This window comes from Python bivittatus, unplaced genomic scaffold (genome assembly GCF_059951505.1).
Source record: "Python bivittatus isolate LINGU-HERP-01145 unplaced genomic scaffold, Pbiv_v1 ctg000050_np1212, whole genome shotgun sequence".
In the NCBI taxonomy this organism is placed as follows: Eukaryota; Metazoa; Chordata; class Lepidosauria; order Squamata; family Pythonidae; genus Python; species Python bivittatus.
The window spans coordinates 5,404,781-5,430,633 of NW_028277033.1; the positions used below are offsets into that span (position 1 = coordinate 5,404,781).

Genomic DNA, 25,853 nt, shown 5'->3' on the forward strand with positions numbered 1-25,853 from the left:
TGTTTCGCAAGACCCTTAAGGAAGGAATACACATAACACCACAGTCCTATAGATACAAGTTGTATGTCTGTACATACACAGGGAAAGTGTTACATTCTGTTAAAGGAAAGGCATACGATTAGGTTAGGCAATATTGGTGATGAATGAAGGTTCTTGGATTATGTTTCCTCCTCCTTCCCTTTTGGTTGCTGCCACGGGATCTGTGGTGGCAGAAACAGTCTCCATGGGTGTCTTTATTGCACTCGGCGGCAGTAGTAGCCCAGAACTTTACATTTCTCACAGAGATGCTGAGGGTGCTCTTTACTTTGATCAGAAACATCCAGGCCATCAGGTTTTTCCAGGGGTCTCTGCACAGGGGAGGTAAGCACAGGCATTACAGAAATTCAGACATGAACCGTTCCCAAGTTTTGCTCTTACACATTTGAATCCAAAGAGATGCAAAGAGTCTTTTTCAAGAAGCAGGTCAGGAAATGCTTAGAGAACTTTCACAAGAAGGTTGCCCACAGGATAAGGCCTTTAAATGCATCATTGCTATGTTTGTTTGATTGCAGTTCATTAACAGTCCATTAATAAGTCATTTGGAATCCCAGAAGTCAACAGCCCTACAGTATGTGTGTGTGTGTGTGTGTGTGTGTGTCTTACTTTTTGCAGTAGCAGATGCTTAGCAAAATAGGTATCATGCTATTTCTTTTGCAACATTGTACAAAGCATAGAAAAGGAATAAAAAGTTGTAAGCAAATAAGCCAGGACAAAAAAGAACAGAAAATCTAACTAAATTTTGTTTATAACATTACCAATTGCTTATATCTCTCCAGCTTATTTATAATATTTACTCCTGAAAATACAGAAATCAGAGATTTGTGTATATGTCTCTGGGTGTGTATTAAGTCTTTAAATTAAGTCTTTAAAGTCCTTAAATGAATTGATGAAGCTACTGTTAAACTCATTATATGGAATTTATACACGGTAATAGAAAATAAATTTATATTATATTTTGAAATTCAGAGATAACAAAAATGTTCTAATGAATGTAAGTTCATAGATGGAACAAAAGGAAATCCAGTAATTCTTCCCCAAGATAATTTTATTTTACTTATTCATGGCAAGCTTCCCATTTAAGGAGGTGAATTTAAGGCCATAACAACACTGCAGTATATAAGGACTAAACATGTTATAAACATCATCTTGTTGCAACCCAAAATGAGCAACTTTGTGTAATGAATCTTGTAATTAATTTGGTCATTCAGAAATGAATTATTGAGGGAGTAGTACTGAACAGCAAAGGATCCTTTCAAGAACTGATTACTATTACTGCTCTTCCTAAGATCTTATTTTCTTAAATACACGCAATTTTTTTTTTAGATATATTGCAAACTATAAGCACAGGTCAAATTTTTACAGGACCTTTTCTTTTAGGTGTATAACCACTTGAATAAACATCTGTACTTAAACGTATCTGCTTATTAGTAAAGTCTCAGTTTCAGTGTGCATTCGAACATCAACTCCAGAATGACCATGAGAACTAAAACTGGGAGTCCTCCAACTGGTGTGAACTTGGTGGACCATTAGATGTCTTGGACTTTTGGCTTCCATCCACCCGAGTAGTTTGTTGGTTCTCCATGACTTGGAAAGACTAAACATTTCCAGAAGAGATTGGGATTTTCTTAGTTCGAAACCATCATAACTTTTCCTTGTTCTCATTCCTTGTCTGCTTGGAGTCAAGCACTAATAAATTACCACTGAATAAATAAAATTATCCTTCCATTTGAAGAGGAAATGCCAGTCTAATATTTTCCTCTCTATTCTTTGCTAAAATATCCTCAAAGAAATAAACAGGCAAGCCTCAAAGCCCACTGATTAAAATTGCCTGGAATCCATTTACTGATTTAAGCTTTCAGAGCTGTTTTCACAGGCCTTGTTTGAAATAAGGGGCTGCCCTTCATTTTCTTGTAGGCAATGCCACCGACACACAGGCCTAAATGCCCACTTCCAGGATTCTGAGCTGCAGTGTTCCCTTGGCACCCCCTGAGCTTTGGAGACATGCAAGAGCCCCCAAAAGCCACCAGTGCAATCTTACTGCATGGTTTCACCAGCATGGAGACAAACTTGGACTCCTTTTAGACTCCTTTGAATCAGGCTGATCACACCTCCATGCGGTATCTCCAATCATTGTTAAGGGCAATAACCGAGATGGACAAGATTCCTGACTAAATAAGAGAGAGCTTGTCCAGCTTTGTGCTATAACACACCAAGAAAACAGAAAGCTCTGATGAAGATTAAGCTTGAACATTATGAATCAGAGAACCTGTGTGAACAGAGACCAAACATTTCAGAGAGCAAGAGTGAAGTCAGAGAATGGAGCGTCTCACATCCCCTCCTCACTTTTTTAAGAAGCATTCATTCGTTTCCTAGTGTTCCATTGTAATATCTATTTCATAATTCTGCTCATTTAGCCACGGTTCAGCTGCCATGGACTATTCTTCTAGTAGAAAGATGGTATATGCATGAAATACATACATAGAAATCAGTACGATTTACAGGTAACACCACAATATTTTATTGGAATTTAATCATAGTTGCCCCACTGGAAGTGATACGACCTGTTAAACTTAATTAAATTCCATTAATTTCAGGGGATATGTCCTAAGGATAACACAGAATAGGATTTAACCTGCATTATATAAGAGTATGTGGAGGGCGTTAATCGTGTGTGTTCCTTTTATTATTTCATCTCTCATGATTAATACTGTCAATTTAATTGGGTAATTGAACATTTTAAAGTAAACTAATACCCCATCTTTGTCTTTTCCCCCAAAATTGAGGGCTTTTAATAACAAGTCTTACACAGGCACAAGTGATTTTTTTTTTTTACATTAATTCAATTTCTGGATAAAAACACTGAAATTAAACTTACACATACTTTGGTTAAATTAGCAAATGAGCTAGACAAAGTTTGACAGTTCCCATAAAATTGTTCCCTCCAATTATCTCAAAGTGCTCAATAAACATATGCTTCTTGAAAACATTAATATATACAGTTTACACTTTCCTTCTAATATGTTTAATTTACAGATTGGGCTATCATTTATCTGGAATATTTGTATGTTTTACCATCTATTTCCTCTTTCTTTCTTTTTTGTTAAGCAACCCTGAATTCAGCCAAAGAAAGATGATTGAACTGAACTAGACATCTATATTTCACGCACACTTTTTAATGTGCAAAAAACAACCATCCTTCTTGAATAAAGTTGGGGAAATTAATTTGCCTCGTATTTTAATATGATTTCATCTAAGTTATTGAACCAATACATAAATTTAAAAATCAGTACCCTTTTTCAATTTGTAGTGCTATTTGCCAGTTGAAAAAAATAAATGATGCACAAGATAAGGTGAAATTAATGCACGGTAATGCCTTATATATTAGAAAATAGCTCACAGAAGTATCCGTGTGTGCGTTAGGAGAAATGTGCATAAAAGTGTATATACATTTAGGCATAAAGGGGTTTTTGTTTATGGTTAAAACGAAAACAAAAAATAAAAAGAGCAGAAGATAGTAATATAAAAAGCAGAAGAACCAAAAATTAAGAGGCACTCATTTCTTATTACGTAAGATTTTAAGACATCTTTTTTTACATGGAATGCTGCAATTTCTTACTTGCTCTCTCAAGCAACATACCCTTAATCCAGTTTTCTCCCAAATCTATAGCTCTGATTAACATGGCAGTCCCTTAACATTTGTATTACTGTTCTACATTGCAGACTGCAGTTCTGCCGCTTCTTCACTTCTCTGTATTGCAGCATGCTGAAAATCTACTGCTCCTACTACTAACATCTACTGCTCCTACTACACATGTTGAATTACATAATCTAAAATATGAAATGAGCTGTTTCTGCCCAGATGATCCACTTCAAATGTTTCTGAAAAAAGGAAAAGAGGGAGGCAGGCAGGCAGGGAGGGAGGGTTTGAAATTACCTATCTGGATAGAGAGCTGGAAACAAATTACCAGCCAGAATGGGGGGGGGGGGGGAAACCCTCTTGGAAATAATTCAAAGCTGAACAATCCTTGAAGATGTAAGGAACTATGAATCTCAGCTTCCTATCCTGAGCATCAGCACTGCCATATTACTTGAACTGGCAAACGATGAAGAAAATGGGCAAAGGTGGAACAATTTCTCCCTTCCTTCTTCGTGCCCAATTTTGCACAGAGTCTCGTTTCCTCGGTGTTAGGTACTGTTCCGTTTAGTGAAAGGATAATGCAATTCCTTTCCGTTTCCCGTTGTCTCTGGCCCGGGGCGGTTTTGCTACGGTCCACTGAATGTCCAGGAAGATGCTGTAAAAACTGGAAGAGGCAACCCAGCTCTCACCTCTGAGTCCAGCAGAAGAGGCCCCGTGCTGCACAAAACCACCTGGAAAGAAGCTACAGCAGGCCGACTCCGGGATGAAATGCAGCGAGGACGACGTTTATTGATATAAATCAGCTTTAAACAAATTAACAAAACTACCCAAGAATCTACTTTCCTCTGCTCTGAATGGAGAGCAAAAGATGTCAGGAAAGTCAAGAGACTTTTGGCTCATAAATGGAAACTTTATCTTTCCTTGACTGGTCTTTCCCATATATTTGTTGATTTCAATTTGACTGGCCTGTGAGCTATTTGCATTTCAGAAATGTTATTGTTGCCCACAAATTATAACACCCTTGCCGTGGAGAGACATGAGAAACACAAAGTTATTCAAGCAAAGCAAAAAGAACGAGAATGTTAAGAATTTGAGCCATGACAGAGTCCATTTCCAGCATGCAGGCTTGGAAAATTAAGGGTCACATGCAAAATAAATTTAATAGTTATTGTAGACAAGCTATGGTTTAGGAAAGCTTGAGTAATTTCTTCTTTCCAGATTCTGAAGGGAAGATGTCATTCAGCACCTTGGAGTTCTATCTAGATCAATGTTTTCTAATGGCTATCTACACCAACTCCCTCAATATATATCAATGCAGGATTAAAGCAGTTGTTTTTAAGAGTTAAGCACCCATTTCCTTGCGAATTTGGGTGCAGTTCTTTTCTAAAACGTCCAATTTTGATGAGTAACGGGATGGACTGAACTTTAAGGGTGAACGTATTTGAAAGTGAGACAGAAAGAACAGCGATCATGTTGACTCCACCACCAGCCAAGAATACTCAATCAAACAGTCCGATTCACCCATGTCAATTACAATAAATAGATTGCTACTTTAAACATTTAAAAGCATTTAGACTTCCCTGTTGGCAGTTAAGTTTCCCAGTGCAGTTTAGGGACAGATAAAAAGACACAGTTCCTGCCTTCAGCTCACCAGGAGTTGTGTGGGTGTGTGTGTTGTGTTAAAAAGGTCAAGATGGCAGCCACAATTGCACAATCAATGCCCTACCTCTTCTTTATGTGCATTCCATGTGTGACCCATGTAAAGGGGGTGGGGCTTCCATCACATGGTCACAGCTGCTATTTTAAGTTTTTTGATCTGCTCTCCCACCACCCATGGATGCCCCTGAGACTTACAATTCAAAACAAAATGATCCCCAAAGAAAAAACCACGGGGAGGGCAAAGGAAAAATATGACACTTGATCTTAGAACAATGAGATGTTGTGTGGGTCTTCTGCCCTAAGGCAGCGGGACAGTTGCTGAAATTTAATCTGTGTTGCCAGAACTCCAGGCCACACAATCAATGCAAACACATTGATTTCAGCTTCCAGGAAGTTGGGCAGAGAGCATTTTCGCAATGCAGATTTTTGGGGTTGGCCAGACATTGCTGTATCAACCCAGCCTTCATTTAGTGGTGTGAGGCAATTGTGGAACAACCCTATAAACTGCCAGTGCAGAAATCCTCTGGGGTTGATCAAGCACTACAACTGAGGACAAGCAAAACCCTCTTCTCGACCGATTTTTCAGCCGATACTCAAATATTCTGCAAGCGCTCTGTTTGAAACAGGACGGTACGGATTGTTACGTGTTGGTATCATTCCTGTGATTATTATGCGATATAAAATATATCAGTTACAAATATTCTGAAGATGCATCGCTGTTAGCTTGGATCCATCCAACGGCAGCATCGTTCTGCCACCCATGGGAACTGCTGAACTCATATTGAAATCCAATCTAAAAGTTCCTTTAGTTATAGAAAAGGGTCAGTTAATTGCCCAAGCACCCTTCCATTTCCTGGCCAGGCAAGGTAAGGAAAACAGCTCCTAAACTCAGCTACTTGATCTAGGCTGCAGCAAACAAACAAATGACCATTAGAGGGCAGCAGTGAGATCAGAGACCTGCCAGCTTTGCTGCCCTCTGGTGTTCCAACGATCTGCTGCAATTCAGATCTGGTAGCTTTACTCAAACAATGATGCCTACGTCTCAAGCATCCCCGATTAATCATTTCCCCCCCCAAATCCTTAGTCCATGCTTGTTTTTCCTGCACCCCAATAACCTGGAGACATGATGCAAGGAACTTCTTTTTGCTTTGCTTTGCTTCGCTTCTGTAACCCATTCCGACAGGCAGGAAGAGATACAGCAGGATTTCTGGCACAGAATCACGAGATGGCAGTCAGAGAGCCTCAGTCTCGCTTGCAATGGAGCCCTTTCCCTTTTGACCTACTTTGAATTAATTGTAATGCATCAGCTGAAGCATTCTCCATGGCTGGAGAGGAGTTTGCTTTTTTCCACCAATTAGGGGTTCCTCCCCCCCTTTCACTTTCTTTGCTCTGCTTCACTTGCTCCACCTTCCAGACTATAAAGTTCCTTAAAATCTGAAGTGTGTATGGTTCCTTGATTGGATTGAACAGCTCTCTAGGAAACTGGAGACACTGGCACTCCACATTTCCTCTCCTTGAAGAACTGCCACGTATCTTCCCCCCAACCCCTACTAGAGAATCTGCAAGAGATTATCTTCAATAAAATGCCTGTGTTCCAACAAAAGGAAAAGGAAATACACACACACACAATTCAGTGGTTAAAGAATAAATAACCTTTAGGCATAATCTTGTGTCTTCCAAAACACCTCTTTCAAAGAATTTGCAGAAAGATGAGGAGGTCTGATAGGAAATTCACATCTTCTCCCAAAATGGACCAAGTAAACTATAACTGTTGGTATTAATGATCCTAACTTTCAGTTATTGATGCAATTCATAGTATTGTGCACTGTTTCATTTGACTTGCTAGGTGAAGTGACGGGCAGATAACTATATAGATAGATAAATATTTCAGAAGTTAAGGATGTTCTATTTATTTTTCTTATTTAAATGATTAATTAAGATGATTAAAAGAAGGCTTTGATATAAGAATAAAAGCTGGAAGACTAGGGAGTCTTTCCATATTTCTGCATCTCAGCAACCTTTTCTTGACTCAGAAGAGGTGATAACCACTTCTATATTACTTCCAAGAGACACAGATGTGTCCATAAAGCTTTTTTTAACGGAGGCCAGCTTTCCTTGAAGCATCACCTTTTGGTAAAGAATAATTCCCAAAGCTTCCCTCTCACCCATTTTTACATTCATCTCAAGCGATTTATTTATTTCCACACCCTTTTATGCCTGTATATCCCACCTTTCCTCTGGAGCTGAAGAGAATCTGAGTGTGTGTGTGGGGGGTCTCCCCTCACTTTATCCCCACAGCAGCCACCCTGAGAGGTAGGTGGGTCAAGTAAGACTTCAACATCACCCAGTGATCGTGGGGAGGAGAGGAGGCTTCAGCCCTGGATTCACCATTAAGCAAATCAGCACCTGCTCGGGGCACCAAGGAATGGGTGGCACCACGGAGCCTGCTCCCCCTTAGCAATCATGCCCTTAACTCTTCCATTGCCACACTCAAGTGTTCAGCACTTACTGAGCCTTCACATCTTGTCCGGTAAGCAATGGAAGGGCCGAGGAGCACCATAGTTGGGTTGTGCTTAGGGCCTCCATTGGCCTTCATCCAGCCCTGGGGGGCTTCAACCTGGACACCGCTTAGCATCCTTTCTACCCCCTTTTAACCCCGTCCGTACCTGCTTGTGAGGATAAACATTAATATGGCACTTGATGCATTCTTGTCCCATGTTGGCCCAAGAGTTTCCACTCATCCATTTTCTCTTGCACTTGGGGCACTTATATTCGCCAAAGCAGCGTTTTTTCCCTTGGTATGGAGTCAGCCCCTCCCCTTTTGGACGAGCCTAAAAACGAACAGAGAGAGAGAGAGAGAAAAGCAGTCTTAATTAACGGCCAGAACAGAAAATGAAAGTGCATTCCATGGTCTTTGCTGACTGCATTAAAATAAGGATAACAAGAACAAAAGCAACAGCCCTTCCTACATTATGACAAGGTAAATCACTTTGGAAACTGAAAGGAACAAGACATTTGCTAAATCGTTTGCCTTCTGGAGGCCCATCTTTTGCAGTTCTCCCAAGTTATGAAATGCATCGCCTTGCACTTCTGACTATAGGAAAATAGCTAAGCAATTTCTTTTCAGCTACGCTTTTTGAGAATTGGCTTAGTAAAGATTTTAATAAAGGTTCAGCTGGGACTAATATCTCGGACTGACAGCCGTCAGTATCTCTCTGCCGCCCTCTAGTGGTCATCTGGATTTTATTTTTTACTACCTTTGTTTTTCACCTCTCCCTATGGTCAATTGGCAAACTGAAAGTATGTCTATATTAATAAATATACTGAAAGAATGATCTCTAGTTTAAAAAGAAAAAATATATATAATTCTACTGGTCCTTGGGTGCACTTAAACAAGTTCTTTGGATCCTTACTGAAGCATTTCCCAAAATATATCATGCTATTGTTCCTATATTATTCTGAGTATTCTGTCTTTCACACGTATCTTTACTCATTGATGGATGTATACATTTACTCAAAGGCTACATTCACTGCAATGTCTTCATCTCCCCCCATTTTTAATTCTATTTATTATCTGACTAGTTTCCTTGGTGATATGCCAGCTAAAAGAATAAAACGAGAAGTTAGTACAGTATGATATAGTTCTGTACACAACCTTTTCTTACAGATGTATCTCTATGCAAAGCTTTCCCAAAGAGATCCACTCAAAGTGTCCGTGTGCGTGTGCCTGCGCGTGTGTAAAGATGGAGGCCATAACCATGCAACTGAAGCCCCGTCCTCTTAAGTACACCACAATGCATATCAAAAAAGGTTGTGGCAGCCATCTTGACTTTTTTGCCCCCCCTCTGCAGACCCCCCTGGATCCACTTTTATATACAACGTGTCCCATTTTTTATACAGTTTCTGAGCAGGAAAATATTTCAACATAGATGTTAATGCAAAATTTGAACGCCAAGCTTGTTCATGCCATAACAGATTATATTTTGGCCCGTTCTATCATTTCACTTGAAACGGAATCGAGAATGAATTTTATGACATCCCTACATATAAGCATTGCAGTAATCCAAGTGTACAGTCCTGGCTACAGAATTGCCAGCTTTGTTCTTTATTCACTCTGTTGTTTACCACTGCCAAAGTACGCAGCACTGCTGTACACTTTCTAACAACCTTGTAAGTTGGTTAGAAGGGGTGGGTTCAAGAAAGAGAGGAAGGAAGAGATTTGTCTAAAGTCACCCCATTAGGGGTTGCCAGAGGCCAGATTTGAGCAAAACACACCGAAAAACACATTTGTTCCTTCGTCCGTTTCAAAGTCAGAGTTGAAGCAAAAACTCTCACTCGCCTTCAGAGATTGTTAATGGTGGAATTTCTTAGAAGGGGATTCCAAATATCCCCTTTCAAAAGATGGCTGCTTGCATTTTTCCCATTGCTGGAAAATGCAGCAAAGCTCTTCTTCCTGCAGCTGTAGATATTTCTTGTCCCACTCCTGATTCAGGTTGCTTTGGCTTCCTTGGCAACTTCATCCCCTGGGGAAAATATTTTTGGCTGCCCCAGTTTTCAGCACAGAATATTTGTGCTAAATGCAAATATTAGACCCTTGTGACTCTAACAGTAGTTACTGCCATCCCTTCGCATTCTCCAATAATTTTTTTCCCCTCCTGGGTTGTTCTTTTCTATGTTGTTTTTTTATTATCCCATTTCTGGAAACTGTGAATCATAGCTTTGGTGGTTCTGATGATCCATGTGTGCGATATTGTTATCTCTTGTGGTTACTTAACATTCCCTAAACAGCTCTAAGGTTTCATAATTGTTTGGGGCTCTATGTAAACATAATAAAATTAAAATTCTGGCAGTATAAACATTTCCTTTATTTTATGCAGATGCCCCATTATTGAAGATACGGGCGGGGGGGGGCGGCATTCTTTCCTCCGCATCGAGTTCTGGAAGAAGGACATTCATTTCTATCCTAGACCTCTTGCTTTGCCTAGTAAAAGCGATGGTCATTCTCTGGGTATAATAGACCCTGTATTAAACTTCCACTCCAATATACACTTTTAATTACACTTTTTAAAACCCCAGCCCTTCCTTTTAGCAGACATTCTGGATGAAACATTCCTTTAATGCTAAATAACTTTTCTGAGATTCCAGCAGAAGTGAGATGGTTGAATTATAGCTCAGATCATTTGGTCTCTTGGACAATTGTTTATTCAGCTGATTCCTTGACGCTAATGGATGCTAATTTACAGTGACATTTGTTCAAAAAACAAATCCTTTCCAAAATGATCACTCCCATATTTCCCCACATACACCCTTGAACACACTCACTGGAAACTTTATTCCAAAAGTTGTTGGTAACGTATCATGACCCAAACAGGGCAAAGGTCCCTGTGTTATCCATTCATACAGTTCCCTTTCTGTTTAGCCAAGAGAGTTGATAAGGCTTTTAGAAGATATGTAAACTTTTCAAAAGCTGAATGAATTCTTAACTTTAGGAGAACCTGGGAACTTGAACAGTGTTTTGGTATAGAGATCCAAATAGCTTTTGATTGTTCAAAAGAGAAAACAGGTGTCTGGCAAGAAAACCTGAACTTGGCAGGGAGAGCAGATCCCATAGTTGGTGGCAATCATTTGTGCTGTGCTCTGGGTGTGCGAGAACTTTAGAAAAGTACATTCTAGCGTATTTAACCCTGCTGAAGTACACGATGGAAGAAAGTAGTTCCCTTGTTTTAATAAGTTGGAACAATGGACCCCTTATTTCCAATACATTGCGCAACTTTTCCTGCTTCAGAGGGGTCAGGGGGCAAGCGGAAAGCTGGGCTCCTGAAAAGTTAGGGAATGTGTGTCCACATGAATGGTGAGGAAGTAGAAGTTGGCCACAGACAAGGAGGAAGCAACTGTATGAATAGAATTAAAGTCAGGAAGATGTGTGGATAAGCTTGTCTAGCTTTTAGGTCATCAGCACACAGATCTGGAAAAAAGTCTTTAAGCATCTTTGGCTGAATGTTTAACGGAACAGCTGCAAGCAAGAGCCGTTTCCAAGAAAATGTAGATTTCCAACCCAAGAAGTCTCACCAATGCAGGGAAGATCGTGATCAAATGCTTGTCCGGTCAACTACTCAGGTGATTCCTGTCAAATGAGATGATACCAAAGAAACTGAAAGGACATGGGAGACAATGCTGTAAGTGAGAAGCATTAATGGTCCTTAGGCCTTTCCAGCTATATATGTCAATAGAATTCTTGCAACAGTTATGAGGCATATAATGATATGCATACTGAAATAAGAGAATTGAGACTAGGATACTTCCCAATCATTAGCATTGCCATCCCTTGATTCTTCTGAATTCTGAATTAATCTGAGATTAGTGCTGGCTGCTATAGTGATTTTCAGGTTTAGTTGGACATCAGGATACCATGATCAAGAACACAGTTATATGTGAGTCTAGAACTCACAGAAAATGACCAGCCTATCAAGGCTGTAAGCCAATCAGTGCTCACTTATTGGCCAGTAACTACATGCCCCCTCAAATCCATGCCTGAACACACTTCCCTGCCCCTGTTTGTTAGCATCTCCCTGTGTCTCTGTGCTTGCCATGTTGGGAAACTCCCATGGTCTTCAAAACTCCTATGGCTGCCATGCCGCCTTGGGCACCTTTATTTAACCATGCCAGCATGCTGCTACAGCAGCCCTAGCAGATGGGAGAGGAGGCAAACCAAGGTTACTTTCTGGTGCACAGCAACCCACAACCATGCCTGAAGCAGCATTTGCCAGGATTCAACTGACCTTACTCACAACCACAAACTCCCAGTCATGACTGCATGGGATCAAGAGAGGAGCTCATCCTCGGTCTGGGCTATCACCTGGAAGACCTCTGAGAAAAATTACTTTATGGAAGAGGCAAAATTCAAACCAGAGATTTTCTGATATGTAACCGCTTCCAGTGGGGCAGCTCAGTTATTCCATCTAGTTCATGTGTGTGATGAAGTAGACTGCTATCCACAAAACTTTATGAACCAATAAATTTGTTTGCTTTGAAGATTCTGCAAGGCTTTGTCCCCTGCCCCCCACTATCTGTAATTTATCCTCTTGCTCACTATGCTAGAAAAATACTAATTTCAAAACTTGAGGGGAAGTAATTGGCTTTGATTCCATCTCTTCTCTTACCCATTCTCTCTATTCATAGGATAGATGGGATCCCTAAATCCCTTACTCTTTAGTTTCTCCAAGGAAATACTCGTTTTCATTTCTCTCAATTTTTTTTCTTAATATCCATCCCTCCACTAGGTGGTCAGGCTCACATACAAAAACATTTGGAACAGAATGTGCCAATCTGAAGGACAACAGATGCTCAAATTCTGCGGGTACAGCCATGTCTGTTTTGTCTGCCTCCAAGGGAAGGCCCTGACACTGCCAATACAGAGTGATGTCTAAATGACTGCCATTATACCATGTTGTCCAACGTGTCCTTTTCAACATTTGTTTATCCAGTGAGGAAAAGTATAGGAAATTCTGCTTTCATCCCCCGTGCGAAGAATTAGATGAGGGGAGGGGAGTTTAAAATGGAAAATGGAACAATGTTTTGCTGAACATTAGAAAGAAAAAAAAAAAAGATAGTGAATGCCCAAAAAATACATTAAGTGAAAACTGAACAGTAGATTTAAAGGTAGTCCTCATTTAGTGACCACAATTGAGGCCAGCAAGTCAGTCATTAAGTGAAATGGTCACTAAATGAAACCGTGACTGTGTTTACAATCTGATTTCAGCTTTCCTTTGCTTTACGGACCTGAGAAGGTCATAAATATGAGGATTGATCATAAAGTTACTTTTTTAATCACCACTGTAACTGCAAACAGTTGTTAAATGAGGCAGTCGCTAAACAAGGACTACCCATAAAGGTTTTTATCAATATCAGAATGTTTCTGAAAATTACTTTCCAGACAAGGAATTAGCAGATATGGCATAATTGTAATGAAAACCCTGCTTTAATTTTTTAGCATTCAACTGTTCCCTCTTAAATGAGTCATTTATTTGATCATCAAGATTTCAATTATTTAGCAACTATGAGTTGTACTTATAAAACCCTGTCCCTTTCTTCAGATTGTCCAAGTGTTAAAATAATAGAAACTAATAATAGTTTCACACAGTAGCATTAATTCCCAAGCAATCTAATTCAAATTCAAATTCAAATTCAGATTTTATTTTATTATGATGGCTGAAGTGAAAGTGGACCCTGCACCTGTGGGAAAATGCTAGGAAGGAAAATATATATATATATTAGCAATCTCCTTTGAATAGAAGCTACCTGTTCAAAAGGCAGTTTCCTCTCCCTAAAATCAGCTGATACAGAAAGATGAACACACAGACATGCACTCACAAAATGACTTTTTATCCCAATACCCTATGGTATACTACCTCTGAACACTGAAGCTCTGTTTATCATGACTAAGAGCAGTTATACATCTATCACCCATGAATCTGCCTATCACTCCAAAAGCCATCTCAGTCATTTGCCACTATTTCTGTTCATGAAACTCATAAATCAGGCAGGCATTTTGGGGAAAAGAACTTCTTTGGGGATAGCCCTGGGACAGTTTAAAAGCCACCCTACTTGGCATACCTGGAAGTTCCAGAGCCCAAGATATCTGAAGGGCCCAGAATGCCAAAAAGATGAATAGCCTTTTCCACTGCCCCCATTCCTTCAACATCATCACCTTGTAACAGGATGTCTCAAGACTGTGGGTCATGGCAGCTCCTCTCTGCTCCAAAGACCTAGACTCCTTACCTTTTCAGAAGGTGAGACACGTCTCTGAGAATGCAAAGATGCAGGCATGGTACTAGTAGGAGCTGTTCTTCGGAGAAGAAGTGGAAGCTGGAATTTATCAGATAGTGGGAAAGTGTGGCTGGTCAGAGGACAAGGTACCACAGTACAGCCAGCTGATGGGAGACAGAAGGATTCAGGCTTCCACAGCAAAGCCTGAACCTGTTCAACAAACTGGTGGCTGAAGATCCCAGAGACAGACAACAGGGAATCAACAGATCAGCAATCTGCACATCTGTGTCTCTTTAAAGCAACTGAAGCCAAGAGAACTAACAGGGAGAGGGAGAGGATGCTGGGAGCAAAGAGGGAAAAGCCGGTTCCACTAACAGAAACTTCAAAGAACTTTCTCATCTCAGGGAGGCAGGAAGAACCAAAAATGAAACAAGGACAAGAGAGGAGAAATGAAAGTAAGATAAGGAAGAAAAGAAACACAGCAGTTAAGAAAAGGAGATGCCTTTGAAAAACAAAACAGAAACTTAGAGCAGGGAGCAGGGAGGGAGCTGGTAATGCAGACTCATCATAAAAAAAACCCCTCACATAATAAAATGAATCTTGTAAATACACTTGTTTGCTAATGAAATTGGCTGCTCCCCCAGTGGATTCTTATTAAACAAATAGCGTTACATGTGTGTGTGTAAAATTATTAAACAAATCTGGTTTATTTCCATCCCCCAAATTCAAATCAAACTCAGACTCTGCCATAAATCCGTCCCCTGTTTTAAAAGCTGGGTTTTGCAATATATCAAAAGAGAAGCAATAAATATAACTAATCAGAGAGCCTCATATAGACAGGTGCAAACACAATCCAGTTCCAGAGGGTGCTTGGGTGGCAGTTGCTTTGGACAAAAGGACTACTGAGTAGCCTCTCCCTGTCTGACTATCTAGATCAGTGTTTTTCAAACTTGGCAACTTTAAGATGTGTGGACGTCAACTCCTAGATGGCTGGGGAATTCTGGGAGTTGAAGTCCACACATCTTAAAGTTGCCAAGTTTGAAAAACACTGATCTAGAGGAACTCCTTGCTCTATGGAAGAGCTCTGGGAGATGGGGCAACAGAGGAGAGGATCGTGGCTGGTGAAAGACGAGAAATGGATCCAATCAATAGGAATGGGCACAGTGAAGTCTATCGGGGGTTGGTCAAAAGTTGGTGAGGAAAGGGTTGGAATCAAAAGCCCCGCTACCATTGAACACACAGAGATCTTCTGTGCATATAAAAAAAAGGGGGGGGGGCTTTGATCAGGATATTGTACTCTCCATCTTGTGTTTTAATCCCTCCTGTGGATGCCCATAGATGATGGTTCAGGTTTAAGTCTATGCCATGGTGATAAGAACAGCAGAAGAGCATTTCCTGGACTGTGGGGGAAAGCTTGGGGGGTAGCTAGAGCATGAAACTGCTTGGATTCACTGTCAGTTGGGTGCTAGTTGGGCAGATCCTAGTGAGATGACTGAAGCCACATCCTGCAAGGTCACCTGGGAGAGGTTTCAGCCTGTTGGCCCTGATGCAATGGGCAGAGTTCTCTGCGGGGGGCGGGGGTCAGCTCTGCCACCTGCAGCCTAGATCGTTCCCTTTCCTGGTTGGTGAGAGCCTCAAGGAAGCCGGGGAGGCTGGGCTCAGGTGGCGTGGCATATGAGTTATCTTATTGGACAATGTGACACCTTGCCACAGTGTGAAAGTGAAGGAGGCGGCTCTGTCATGATGATGGAATAAATAATAACTTCAGAGTTCCTTTCCTGTTCAGTTTTCTTTAAAGCTTCTTCAGCTGAACTCTATGCATCTTAAATAACTAAGGATCATTAAAAACAACAATCCTCTGTGGTCTCTTCTTTCCTCCTCCTTGCCCTGTAGTAAAACAAATCATAAGATGCAGTGTGTGTGTGTGTGTGTTTGTGTGTGTGTGTTATATTAAATGTACAGGTACTTTTGGAAATAACAGGAAAAAGGAGGCGCTTTCGCTGCTGCAATTAAGAGCGAATGTCACGATTTGGCAGCGTTCTTCAGGAAATGCTTATATGCATCCAGATGCTGATTAAAGCAATAGTGCATATTGAAAAGAAGGGATTGAGCAAAATCCTGTATATCTAAACCTCCTGTACATCTAAAGCTCAGCGCATGCATACTATTCAAATTGAGCCTTGCACAACAAATCTAGCAAAAAAATTGGCTTAATGCTTTGGAATGAAACAGCACGATGCTTCATTGAGCTGATCATTAGGACCAACTGCGGGGATTCAAGATGAGGTTGGGAACCTTTGCCCAGTGTCAGCAGAGCTGTGAAACTTGCTTTTTTTGGGCAATGTCTTAAATCACCAGGCAATAAGCCATCTCAATAACAGGTCATCTGGAACAGAAGAAACTAGCCTATTCTTTTCTTTGAAGACAGTTGTGTTCTTACATTCTGTAGGGGCATCACAGCATCTCAGTCGAGGCCTCCAAAGAAAGGACAGGGCTGAGGAGGAGCCAAACGACCTTCTCCCAGAATCGCAGGAGACCTTGCCTGCTTCCACCTCTTCTTCTTCCTGTCTCATTGTCCCATTGCCCCTCTTCCACTTGCCCTCTCCTTCTTCAGGACTAGATCTTTGCTCAAGGGTCAACCTTTGTACTAGGATGGCCACTTAGGCCTTTGCCAGAAAAACTGGACCTCTTCTCCCTAAAATGTACGTATACCAATCTCTATGTACAAACCCAACTTTCCAAATAATACCAGCTTTGGGATACCATGGGCCGTAAGATGAACCAGCTGCTTCTGTCTTTCTGCCCTGGCTCTAGGCAATGGGTTGGGTTTCCTGCCCTCACTTGAAACTAAATTTGGACAGGATAGCTGTTCAATTAAAAGTCTTCCTTCCCATCTGTGTTACCCATGTACTTCTTTAAAATGATCCATTCCTGTTTTATCCATCTTTGTTGACTGTAAACCCAAGGATTGCTTTGCATTCAGAGTTGGAATCGTTTTAGAGTTCCTTTGGAAGTTGTTTAACTTCTCAAAGCTCTTCTTGGGAAGCAAAAGAAAACAAATGTCAAGGTGATAAGAAACACAGATGGAATCAAGCGGAGACCTAACAAAAGGAGCTCCTTGCTGGCTTTCAGAAGGCATGTCATAGGCTAGGTTCCTTTCCTTATCAAAGAAATTCCTGCTGCAGAGGATGTAGTTTAATGGCAACATTTTGGGAAATTTTGAACTAAATGGAATTGATGGAAACTAAGGCACGTATCCATTCCCATTGGTCCATTCCCTATAAACTGAATAAACTGCTGGAGTTCTCTTCCTGTTTCTCCTATTTTCAGCCCAAGAAAGAAGAAGGATTCAGGATCTTTTTCTAAAGGGGTCGGGGTGGGTGTGGTTGTGGGTGGGGAGTCCTCTTCTGCAGATCTCTATTTGTCTCCCAAAGCATGCACATTTAGGCTTAATGATTCATGCCAATAAAACAAAATCCCATATCACAACAACCTGCCATTTTTAGAAATAAACATAGAACTTCATAATGTAGCCTTTTGCATGATTTTATTCTGAGTTTAGGATGGGTAGTCTAAGTGGTTTCTAAGACAAAAGGACGGTCCTCATGGAATTTAGTATAAAAGGATGTGACCAAAATCAGAAGAATAAAATCTGAAATGTTGCTTTGCTTCGTTGGTCAGGAAATAACTATCTTTGTGATTGATTTTACGTAAAAAAAAAAAATGGTCACGCGGTATATATAACAGGTGCTATCTCAGGTTTTCTCAGAAATAGTTAATATTTGAACCAAATTAAAAAAAAATGATGAAAAGAAGTGTTTAGAACTTGATCGTATGCAGTCTACACTATAGGACTTTTTGTCCTAGGACACAGCATTGCTAAGAACTAACACAACCTTAATCTGAACAGAAATATTAATTCTGCACTGTTGATTCAATGACAGCTAACAAAGATGCGCATTTCCTGTCAGAAAAAGCAAATTAGTGTCCTTGCTTTGTCATTCAAAATCTGGTGACAAACATTATTTTGGCATTTTGCACCAACATATCAGGACCTTGAAATCTCACTTATGCTCTCCCTTTCTGCAGAAGCTTTGCCCGTATGCTTTCAGGCATATCATTCTAACAATGAGGACTAGACATAAACCTAAGGATTAGATATTTATTTTGCTATAAATAAATAAAGGTGAGGGGAAGCAAAATGTGCTTAGCAAGCTAAGTCCGTGTATGGCACTACTTTTTCCCTGCCTCTACAGAATCACAACAGGGTGCTGAGGATTTTGAAAAGCAGTGAGCACTGGGCTGTTTGGGCTACAGATTCATCAGCCGCGGGAAGAATTACCACTTCCAACCGGATCTGGCGTGTGAATTTCAGATGCTCGGAAACAGAGAAAGGAAATGGAGAGCAGATGAGAGTCCTCCCCACAACTCCTTATTTTCTCCTTTTCTCCTAAGAGGATGTATGAACGTTCCAACCGCGTTGCTTGGCCTGTTTTAAATTACAGCAGGTTTTTCCGAAACCCCCCAAAATAGAATGTGTGCTCTGAGCAGCCCGAGTATGAAACATGAGTTGGCCAGCAGCCCCAACAGCCTGAGAAGCTTGGATGTACACAACAACCAGCAGCCTCGTGCGGCACTTCTAGTGCTGGGTGGCAGTCCTGCAGATTGCAAGCTTTGAAGGAGGGCTGTGTGTCTGTGTTTGTGTGTGCATCTGTATGTCTTGGTCAAGGGTTTTCATGTTCCCCAGCTTCAAAAAGCTTCTTGCAACAGGTCAAGGACACACATTAATTTAATATGTTGAGTGTACTGTCACATATAAGTTTCTCTCCCTTCTGCACAGCTGTTGGCTTGGATGTGGCTGGCTGTGTGCACGTGTTTCTGTGCACTGTTATGAGTAGATGTGGGTTACTAGGAAACAGCGGATTCTGCCTCTTTATCCTCACTTTGGGATTGTCCCAAAAGAATGAAAATGTGGGCTATACTGAGCGTTTTATAAACAGAGGAACAATAACATCATAAAAGCTTCAAGGATATTTCTTCCTTCTTACACACTTGCATAGCAAACAGAGGTGGGATTTTCATGCTCTTTGCAATGAGGTACCTGTTTCTCCTGTAACAATGCCAACTGTGATATAACTAACTCAACTTTCAGTAACAGCTGCATATCATATATACAATTGGTTTGTAAAAAGAGAAAGCATTACTCTTAGTTACCTCCACAGCTAGGTAACTAGAGAGATACCCATATCTGGGATCCCTCTAAGGACAGCCTTCACCATCTCCAACCATTTTCTCCTGCTTTGCTTTGAAAACATGAAGTCCAGACCATGGAGGAATAAATTCACAAGCGTGCACAATGCCTCCTTTGTCTTTATTCCCCAACCAGAAGATCTTTAAATATGTTGCACTACTCTTAGAATTTCAAGCCAGTGTGGCTGTCCTGTCATCCTGATTCAAACTCATGACATGGCATTTGCACACTTTCAAGATCCAGCTAAAGAAATGGGTTAATATTGGTTCTCATTTGCCCAGTGATCATTTTATATTTGCCCATCTGTGACTGGGAAGGGAAGGGAAGGGAAGGGAAGGGAAGGGAAGGGAAGGGAAGGGAAGGGAAGGGAAGGGAAGGGAAGGGAGTAATTTCCTACAATTTTTTTCTACCAATATACACATTTTCTATGCAATTTTATATCATATGCACATTTTGGCTAGCAGTATTTCTCTAGGTAATGCTTTTTAGGAATGAACATTTCATAGAATCTTATTTATTTATGTATATGTAATTCTGAGAAGTACATACACCAAATGTGATATTGATTGAGAAGTTTGCATGCTCTAAGTTCTTATTAAAATAAGTAAGTAAAATAAATAAAACAAGTTAACTGCATTGTTCAAACCCAGCTCCCCAACACCTGCAGTTATACAGGAGAAAACAATTCTAACAGGCTGACCAAGTAAAATTTCTTAGAAAGGAATGATAATTCCTGTCGTTTTTCTGAGTTCTTTCCCTTAGTCAAGGGAATTTCTAAGATGTAGCTTTGACACGCCAAGCACTGAGTGTTCTTCCGGTCAACAACCCTCTCTTTAATACTCTTGAAATATGCTGCATAGGAACATGGAGCAGTCTTCATTCATTAGTCGGTTCAGACCTCCAACCAAAGAGGAATAATAGGAACTATTAATCCCATCAGTCTAATTGTGAAGGACAGTCTCTTCTCTGTAGCGGGTTGACTGTTGGCTTTAAGGAGTGGGTCTACAGGGTTCAGAAGTCAAGGAATGTAATTTGCATTGGGGGTTCCATTAGAACCTCCTTCTTCTGTAATTTGATATTTTGAAATTATAGCAGGAAAGGCAGATTTTACTGTACACAGACAATGTTTTATGAACTGGACAGAAATGTCTATTTCTGTCTTTCTTCATTAATACATGCGTTTTAGATATCGTCTGGTTATTCTATAAATTGGAGTAGATCAGATTTGATGCCACTGGATCATAACAATAATTCTGATAACAGTTTTACATTGTGTTCTGACTCCCTTGTTTATCTTTATAATACATAAGAATTCCCAGGAAGTTTTCTCAACTGGTAAATTTGACTTTATCCTCCATTTATCCCTCATACTTTCTCCCCAGTTACAAAGATGTCTGTTTTCCTGATTCCTCCCATTGTCAAGCACAGCCATACAAACACAGGGCTCATTTTATATACTAAATAAAGTTCAATTCTGAAGTGACAAGAAGTGGGAAGCGGGCCTGCAATAGCCTGTGTGAGCCTGTAGGGGGCAGCATTAAGCTGACTTTGGCTGATTTTAAGAAGCTAAGCAAGCTTGGATCTGATTAACATTTGGATGGGAGACCACAAGAAAATATCAGAACATTAGGCTAGGCCAAGAAATTGGAAGACATTCTGGGAGAAAGCAGGGGCAAACCGCTTCTGAATTGTTATCAAGAAAACAACATAGAGGTGTCAGTTTAATCATAAAGAGATAAGATGGATTTGGAATCACATAAGATGATCTTAGTTGTCCTCTAAAAAAAAGCTAAACAGGGTTAAAGCTTGTAGTTTTGCAATGGGAGATCACCAGGAGATCTTGGGGTGGTACACTAAACTGAGAATTAAAAAAAAAAAATTGTGGAAGGAGCCAGTGGCAACACACTTTCTTATTGCTGCTAATAAAATGACATGAGCATGCTGATGAAGTCCCCGGGATTTCAGCTCAGGAGATCTCCTTTACCTTTTCTATTGCAAGGAAATTCCTCAAGTTCATTGATTTCAGATTTTTTTAAACCTCTTCACGATCTGGCAAGGATTCTGATCACTCTGGTGCTGTGGTGTCTGTCTGAATTGCCATAATCCAGCAAAGGTATTTGTCCTCACAACTCACCTTCCATGTCTGCAGTTGGCGCAGCATTGACTCCACTGATGTTAATCTGCCTTGTTGTAAGCTGGACATAAATGAGCCTGCATGTAAAACTGTCTTATGCTGAATCAGAATTCCTAAGTGCTGAGTTTTAGCTCTGCTATGCAAGGTCCTTTTTAAATGGGAGAACATCAAGATTCAAACCTGCACTCTTCTAGATATAAAACCTGACTTTTGTGATGAGAGCTCTCCCCTTATGCATAACGCAAGCTGAGCAGCTATTTGTAGGAACTAAATGCAACTAATTTAGGATCCCATCCCATCCTAAAGATCTGCTGTCTGAGGTATGACAGAATTCAGAAGAAAGTCACTATGCTCCTATCATGAGAGATAAGAACCATCCTAGATACATCGGTTTAGTGTAGTGGTTAAGATGCTGGATTAGAAATTGGGAGTCTGTAAGCTCTAGTCCTCCTTTAGGCATGGAGGTTGAGCTGACACCAAAGCCACCCAGCCAACCAACAGGGTGGCTGCTTGGACAAAATAGGAAGAGCGAGAGCTGCTCTAAATAAAGGTGGGATTGAAATCTAAGAAATAAATCAGTGGAACGTTAGTCCTGCTGTCCCTGCAGATCATCCGAAACACTTCAACTTTGGCTTGGACTGAACTGTTTTTTTAAGAAAAATCTCCCATTTTCTCAGAACTGAAGTTGGAACTCTCCTATGTCCCAGAAGGAAAGAACAGCATCTTCTAAAACTGCACATTGACTATGACACCCCCAAGCTAATGAAGAACACAATGACCTTGTTTGATGAAGTTGAGATCACCAAGTATTTGCAGGCAGATTTTTTAGAAGATTCCAGCTGAACTTTTATTCATCTACTCACTGTCAAGATAACCAGTCTGCCTCCTGTCTTTCCCCTCTTCTGGGAAGAACTCTCCTGAACCCCAAACTTGGAGAGACGTGCCTCCAGTGAATGGTTCGATATTTCTAGGAGTCAATGGACTGATGGTTTTCTATTCAAACATTAAAATGAATCAGTTGAAATGTATTCATTATACTGTTTCAGTATAATGAAAAGAGAGCGAAGGAGCTGGATACACTTAGCTTTGAGAAAAGGCAATAAATTATGATTTCTTTGTGTCTCCTTTGGTGTGTTTATACAAGGGAAGAGAGCCTTTTACAGCTCTATTCTGGGACAGAATATTCCAGTTTAGACAGCACTTTTTGACCCTCCCCTCCCCAATGGACACCCACCTCTGCTACATCAAACTACCCACATTGCATCCAGTCCTGGAGACATATATTAAACAACGTAACAGCTCTTCTACATATTTCTTTCTCCTACTTCAGACTCTTCTCTCATACCACTCTTCTACCCAACAATGTGTAATAATGCCCACATAAGGATTTCATACATCTGCACACATGCCTTTTTTATTATATTTTTTAATTGAATCCCTGTTCCAGGATTTCAAAACACTTTCTGTTAAGAAAAATGCACATAGTTTAAACAATGTATTTGCATTATTGTTTGCATTCATTGTTTGAAGTATCGTTAGAGATAGCTTCTTCTAACTTCTCACAAATATTGCCTTAGGGCGAATGCAGAATAAGACACAAAATTGCCATTGATTTTTTGAGTAGTATCTTGGTGGGACTGCTTAAGAAAATTTGGATTCTTGAAAAGTCATATTGTTCCCTACTGTTAAACTATCTAACTCAACTTTTTATCATACAGTAAGAATGCTAATGATGAAATTCCATACTTCTAGTGTTGGATAGATAGATACACACACAGAGGCCACGTTTCTGTGATAATGGGGGTGGGCGGAGGTTAAAAGTGGTTAATTAAACTTTTGTTTTAGATTTTTTTTTATCCTGCCTTTATTATTTTTATAAATAACTCAAGGCAGCGAACATAGCTAATACTCCTTCCTCCTCCTATTTTCCCCACAACAACAACCCTGTGAGGTGAGTTGGGCTGAGAGAGAGGGATTGGCCCAAAGTCACCCAGTCACCCACCCACCCACCCACCCACCTTTCATGCCAAAGGTGGGACTAGAACTCACAGTCTCCTGTTTTCTAGCCTGGTGCCTTCACCACCAGGCCAAACTGGTTACCTTATACCCAAACAGGCATAGTCATGCACAGCATCCAGTAAACTTCTAGAGTTACAAAATTTGGACTGCAGAACTCCAGATGACCACTAGATGGCCACAACAAGATGCAGAAATCCCACTGCTGCCCTCGAATGGCCATCCAAAACTTTGCAGTCTAGATCTGGTAGCCTTAAACTCTACTCTTACATGGCAGAAAGACCAAAAGCAATTCAGTTAACTAATTTTGCATATTTAGTTCTAGAGAGAAAGAGGTCTGATAATGCAAGCCTTTTCTGTTACAAAATCCACCCCTCCCTAACATGGATTAGCAGCTGTCTTCCTGCCCAATGGGAAAGGGCTGAGTGATGCCACAAAGCCGTGACATTAGTCTCCAGGGGCAAGGACCTATGCAATGCCAGGCAGATGAGCAGGGCCTCTACGTTCCCAAAGCTGGCATAACTGTGTGTTGCCAGAACAACAGTAAGGTTATTTGGTGGCATTAGCGACTAGGAGAACATCTGTCAGGAACCCCTTAAACCAAGCCTATCTTTGTGCATCAGCCGCACAGGGCAGCCGTGTGACCCCAGGAAAAGTTGCAGCTGCTTTAAGTGTTATGGAGTGCTACGCACAAGTCCATGCAACCTTCATATCACATTCTGCCCTTCAAAACTAGATATTGGCACAGCTCTATGAGGGCCTGGGTTGGGAAAAAATGGTAAAAGAGCAAAGACTTTTTCACAAGATTCCTATATGATTGGTGGAGGAATAATCCGCAAATTACTTCTTATTCCCTATTCAACGAAGCAGCCAAGAAAACAAACTGATGGATCCTCAAACAAATCAACCCAGAGTTCTCACTCGAGGCACAAATGACCAGGCTCAAATTATCCTACTTCAGGAACCTTATGTAAAGACCTAGCTCTCTGAGAAGGCTCTGATGTAGAAAAGATGGGTGCAAAGAAGAGGATGACCAGCAGCAAGGTGGATGGACTTAGTTACAGTGACAATGAGTGCACCATTGGAAGAGCTGAAGGACCAGGTTGGTGACAGGTCATCATGGAGAAAATCTGTATGGTCACCAAGAGCCAACAATGACTTGATGCCACATAATCAATCAATCAATCAATCAATCAATCAATCAATCAATTCAACCAAGACACTGAGGAGTGTTAACTTAGTACTATCCTTTATTAGGGTAATGGCAGATAGCAAATACAGTAAGGACATAAATGCTCTCATTCTATCCCGTGTTTCACATTTCTGACTTCTAATGCTTGCCTCCTTCCTTAGTGTGATAAAATCTTGAATCATCGGAAATCACATTTTTAATACTTGCCAATCTTGTTAGAATTAAGAATCTTTAATCCATTATTTTCTGAATTGCTGGCATTTTCCCAGAGCAAAACAATGTAAATACCTTCTCTAGGTTGAGGAACTGATCTCAATTCATTTCCAACACACTAAAGTGCAAACACAGGCTGCAATAATGTTAATTACTAGAGTTAGTTGGATTAGACTCCTGTGACATGATAGAGGTATCTGATTTCTTATTTGGATTTTCCTACTCAGCATTTATTATCTGGCGTGAATAATTGTAATATCACCACTGAGTGTAAGAAAGGTATGGTCTTTATTATTCTCAAGCTGAAACATTTCTATGGGCATGTAAGAACCTGTACTCTCTTTACCATATAACCCATATGGTAACAAACTCAGTTTTGGTGTCCAGGCAACTGTTTTCAGGAAAGCCTAAGCACTTAGTTATTTCTTTCTGCTTTGCCGTTTTCAAGCACTTGCTCATGTTTTTGGAAGCCCCGTTTCTCTTTCTGCTGACTTTCTTTTAGAACCAGTTCTGCAGAAGACCCATTTCTAACTGACACCATCCTTTTGATAAACGAAGCCAACGGACCTTAGCCGTTGTTCCATTTATGGACACTGTTGCTGATTCCGCCTTTGGGTTATTTTGGTCTTCCACTCACTCACAGCTGTCCCTTTCTTCTACTCTTCCATAATTCAAAAAAAAAAAAAAGGAGAGGGACTGAAAAGGCTCTAAAGGAAAACTCTAAGGGAACAGGTGTGCCCTGGGGGCAGAACGTGGCCACAGACAATGCCTGAAGTGTTTTGATATCGCCGAGCCTACAAGCTTTCAAAGGTGTCCTTGTCAGGGTGGAATCTCAACACACTGATTCTTTTTCTCCTCTGTTTCCTCCCCTACTCCACCCCAAGTTGACACCCCTCCTGTGCCACACAGAAATGTTATCCATTATTTGGTACCATTGGCATTTGAT

At 40.6% G+C, this 25,853-nt stretch overlaps 1 protein-coding gene across 1 annotated transcript in view; it reads right to left on the minus strand.

The window, feature by feature from the left end:
* Positions 1-47: 47 nt before the first annotated feature.
* ZCCHC24 (zinc finger CCHC-type containing 24) overlaps positions 48-25,853 on the minus strand; it is a 111,271-nt gene continuing 85,465 nt past the window's right edge. Inside the window, exons 3-4 of the mRNA XM_007430170.4 lie at positions 8,002-8,166; positions 48-347 (exon numbers count right to left, since the gene is read on the minus strand). Of these exons, the coding sequence (XP_007430232.1) occupies positions 234-347; positions 8,002-8,166 (279 nt within the window). The 3' untranslated portion in view covers positions 48-233. The remainder of the gene's footprint in view (positions 348-8,001; positions 8,167-25,853) is intronic.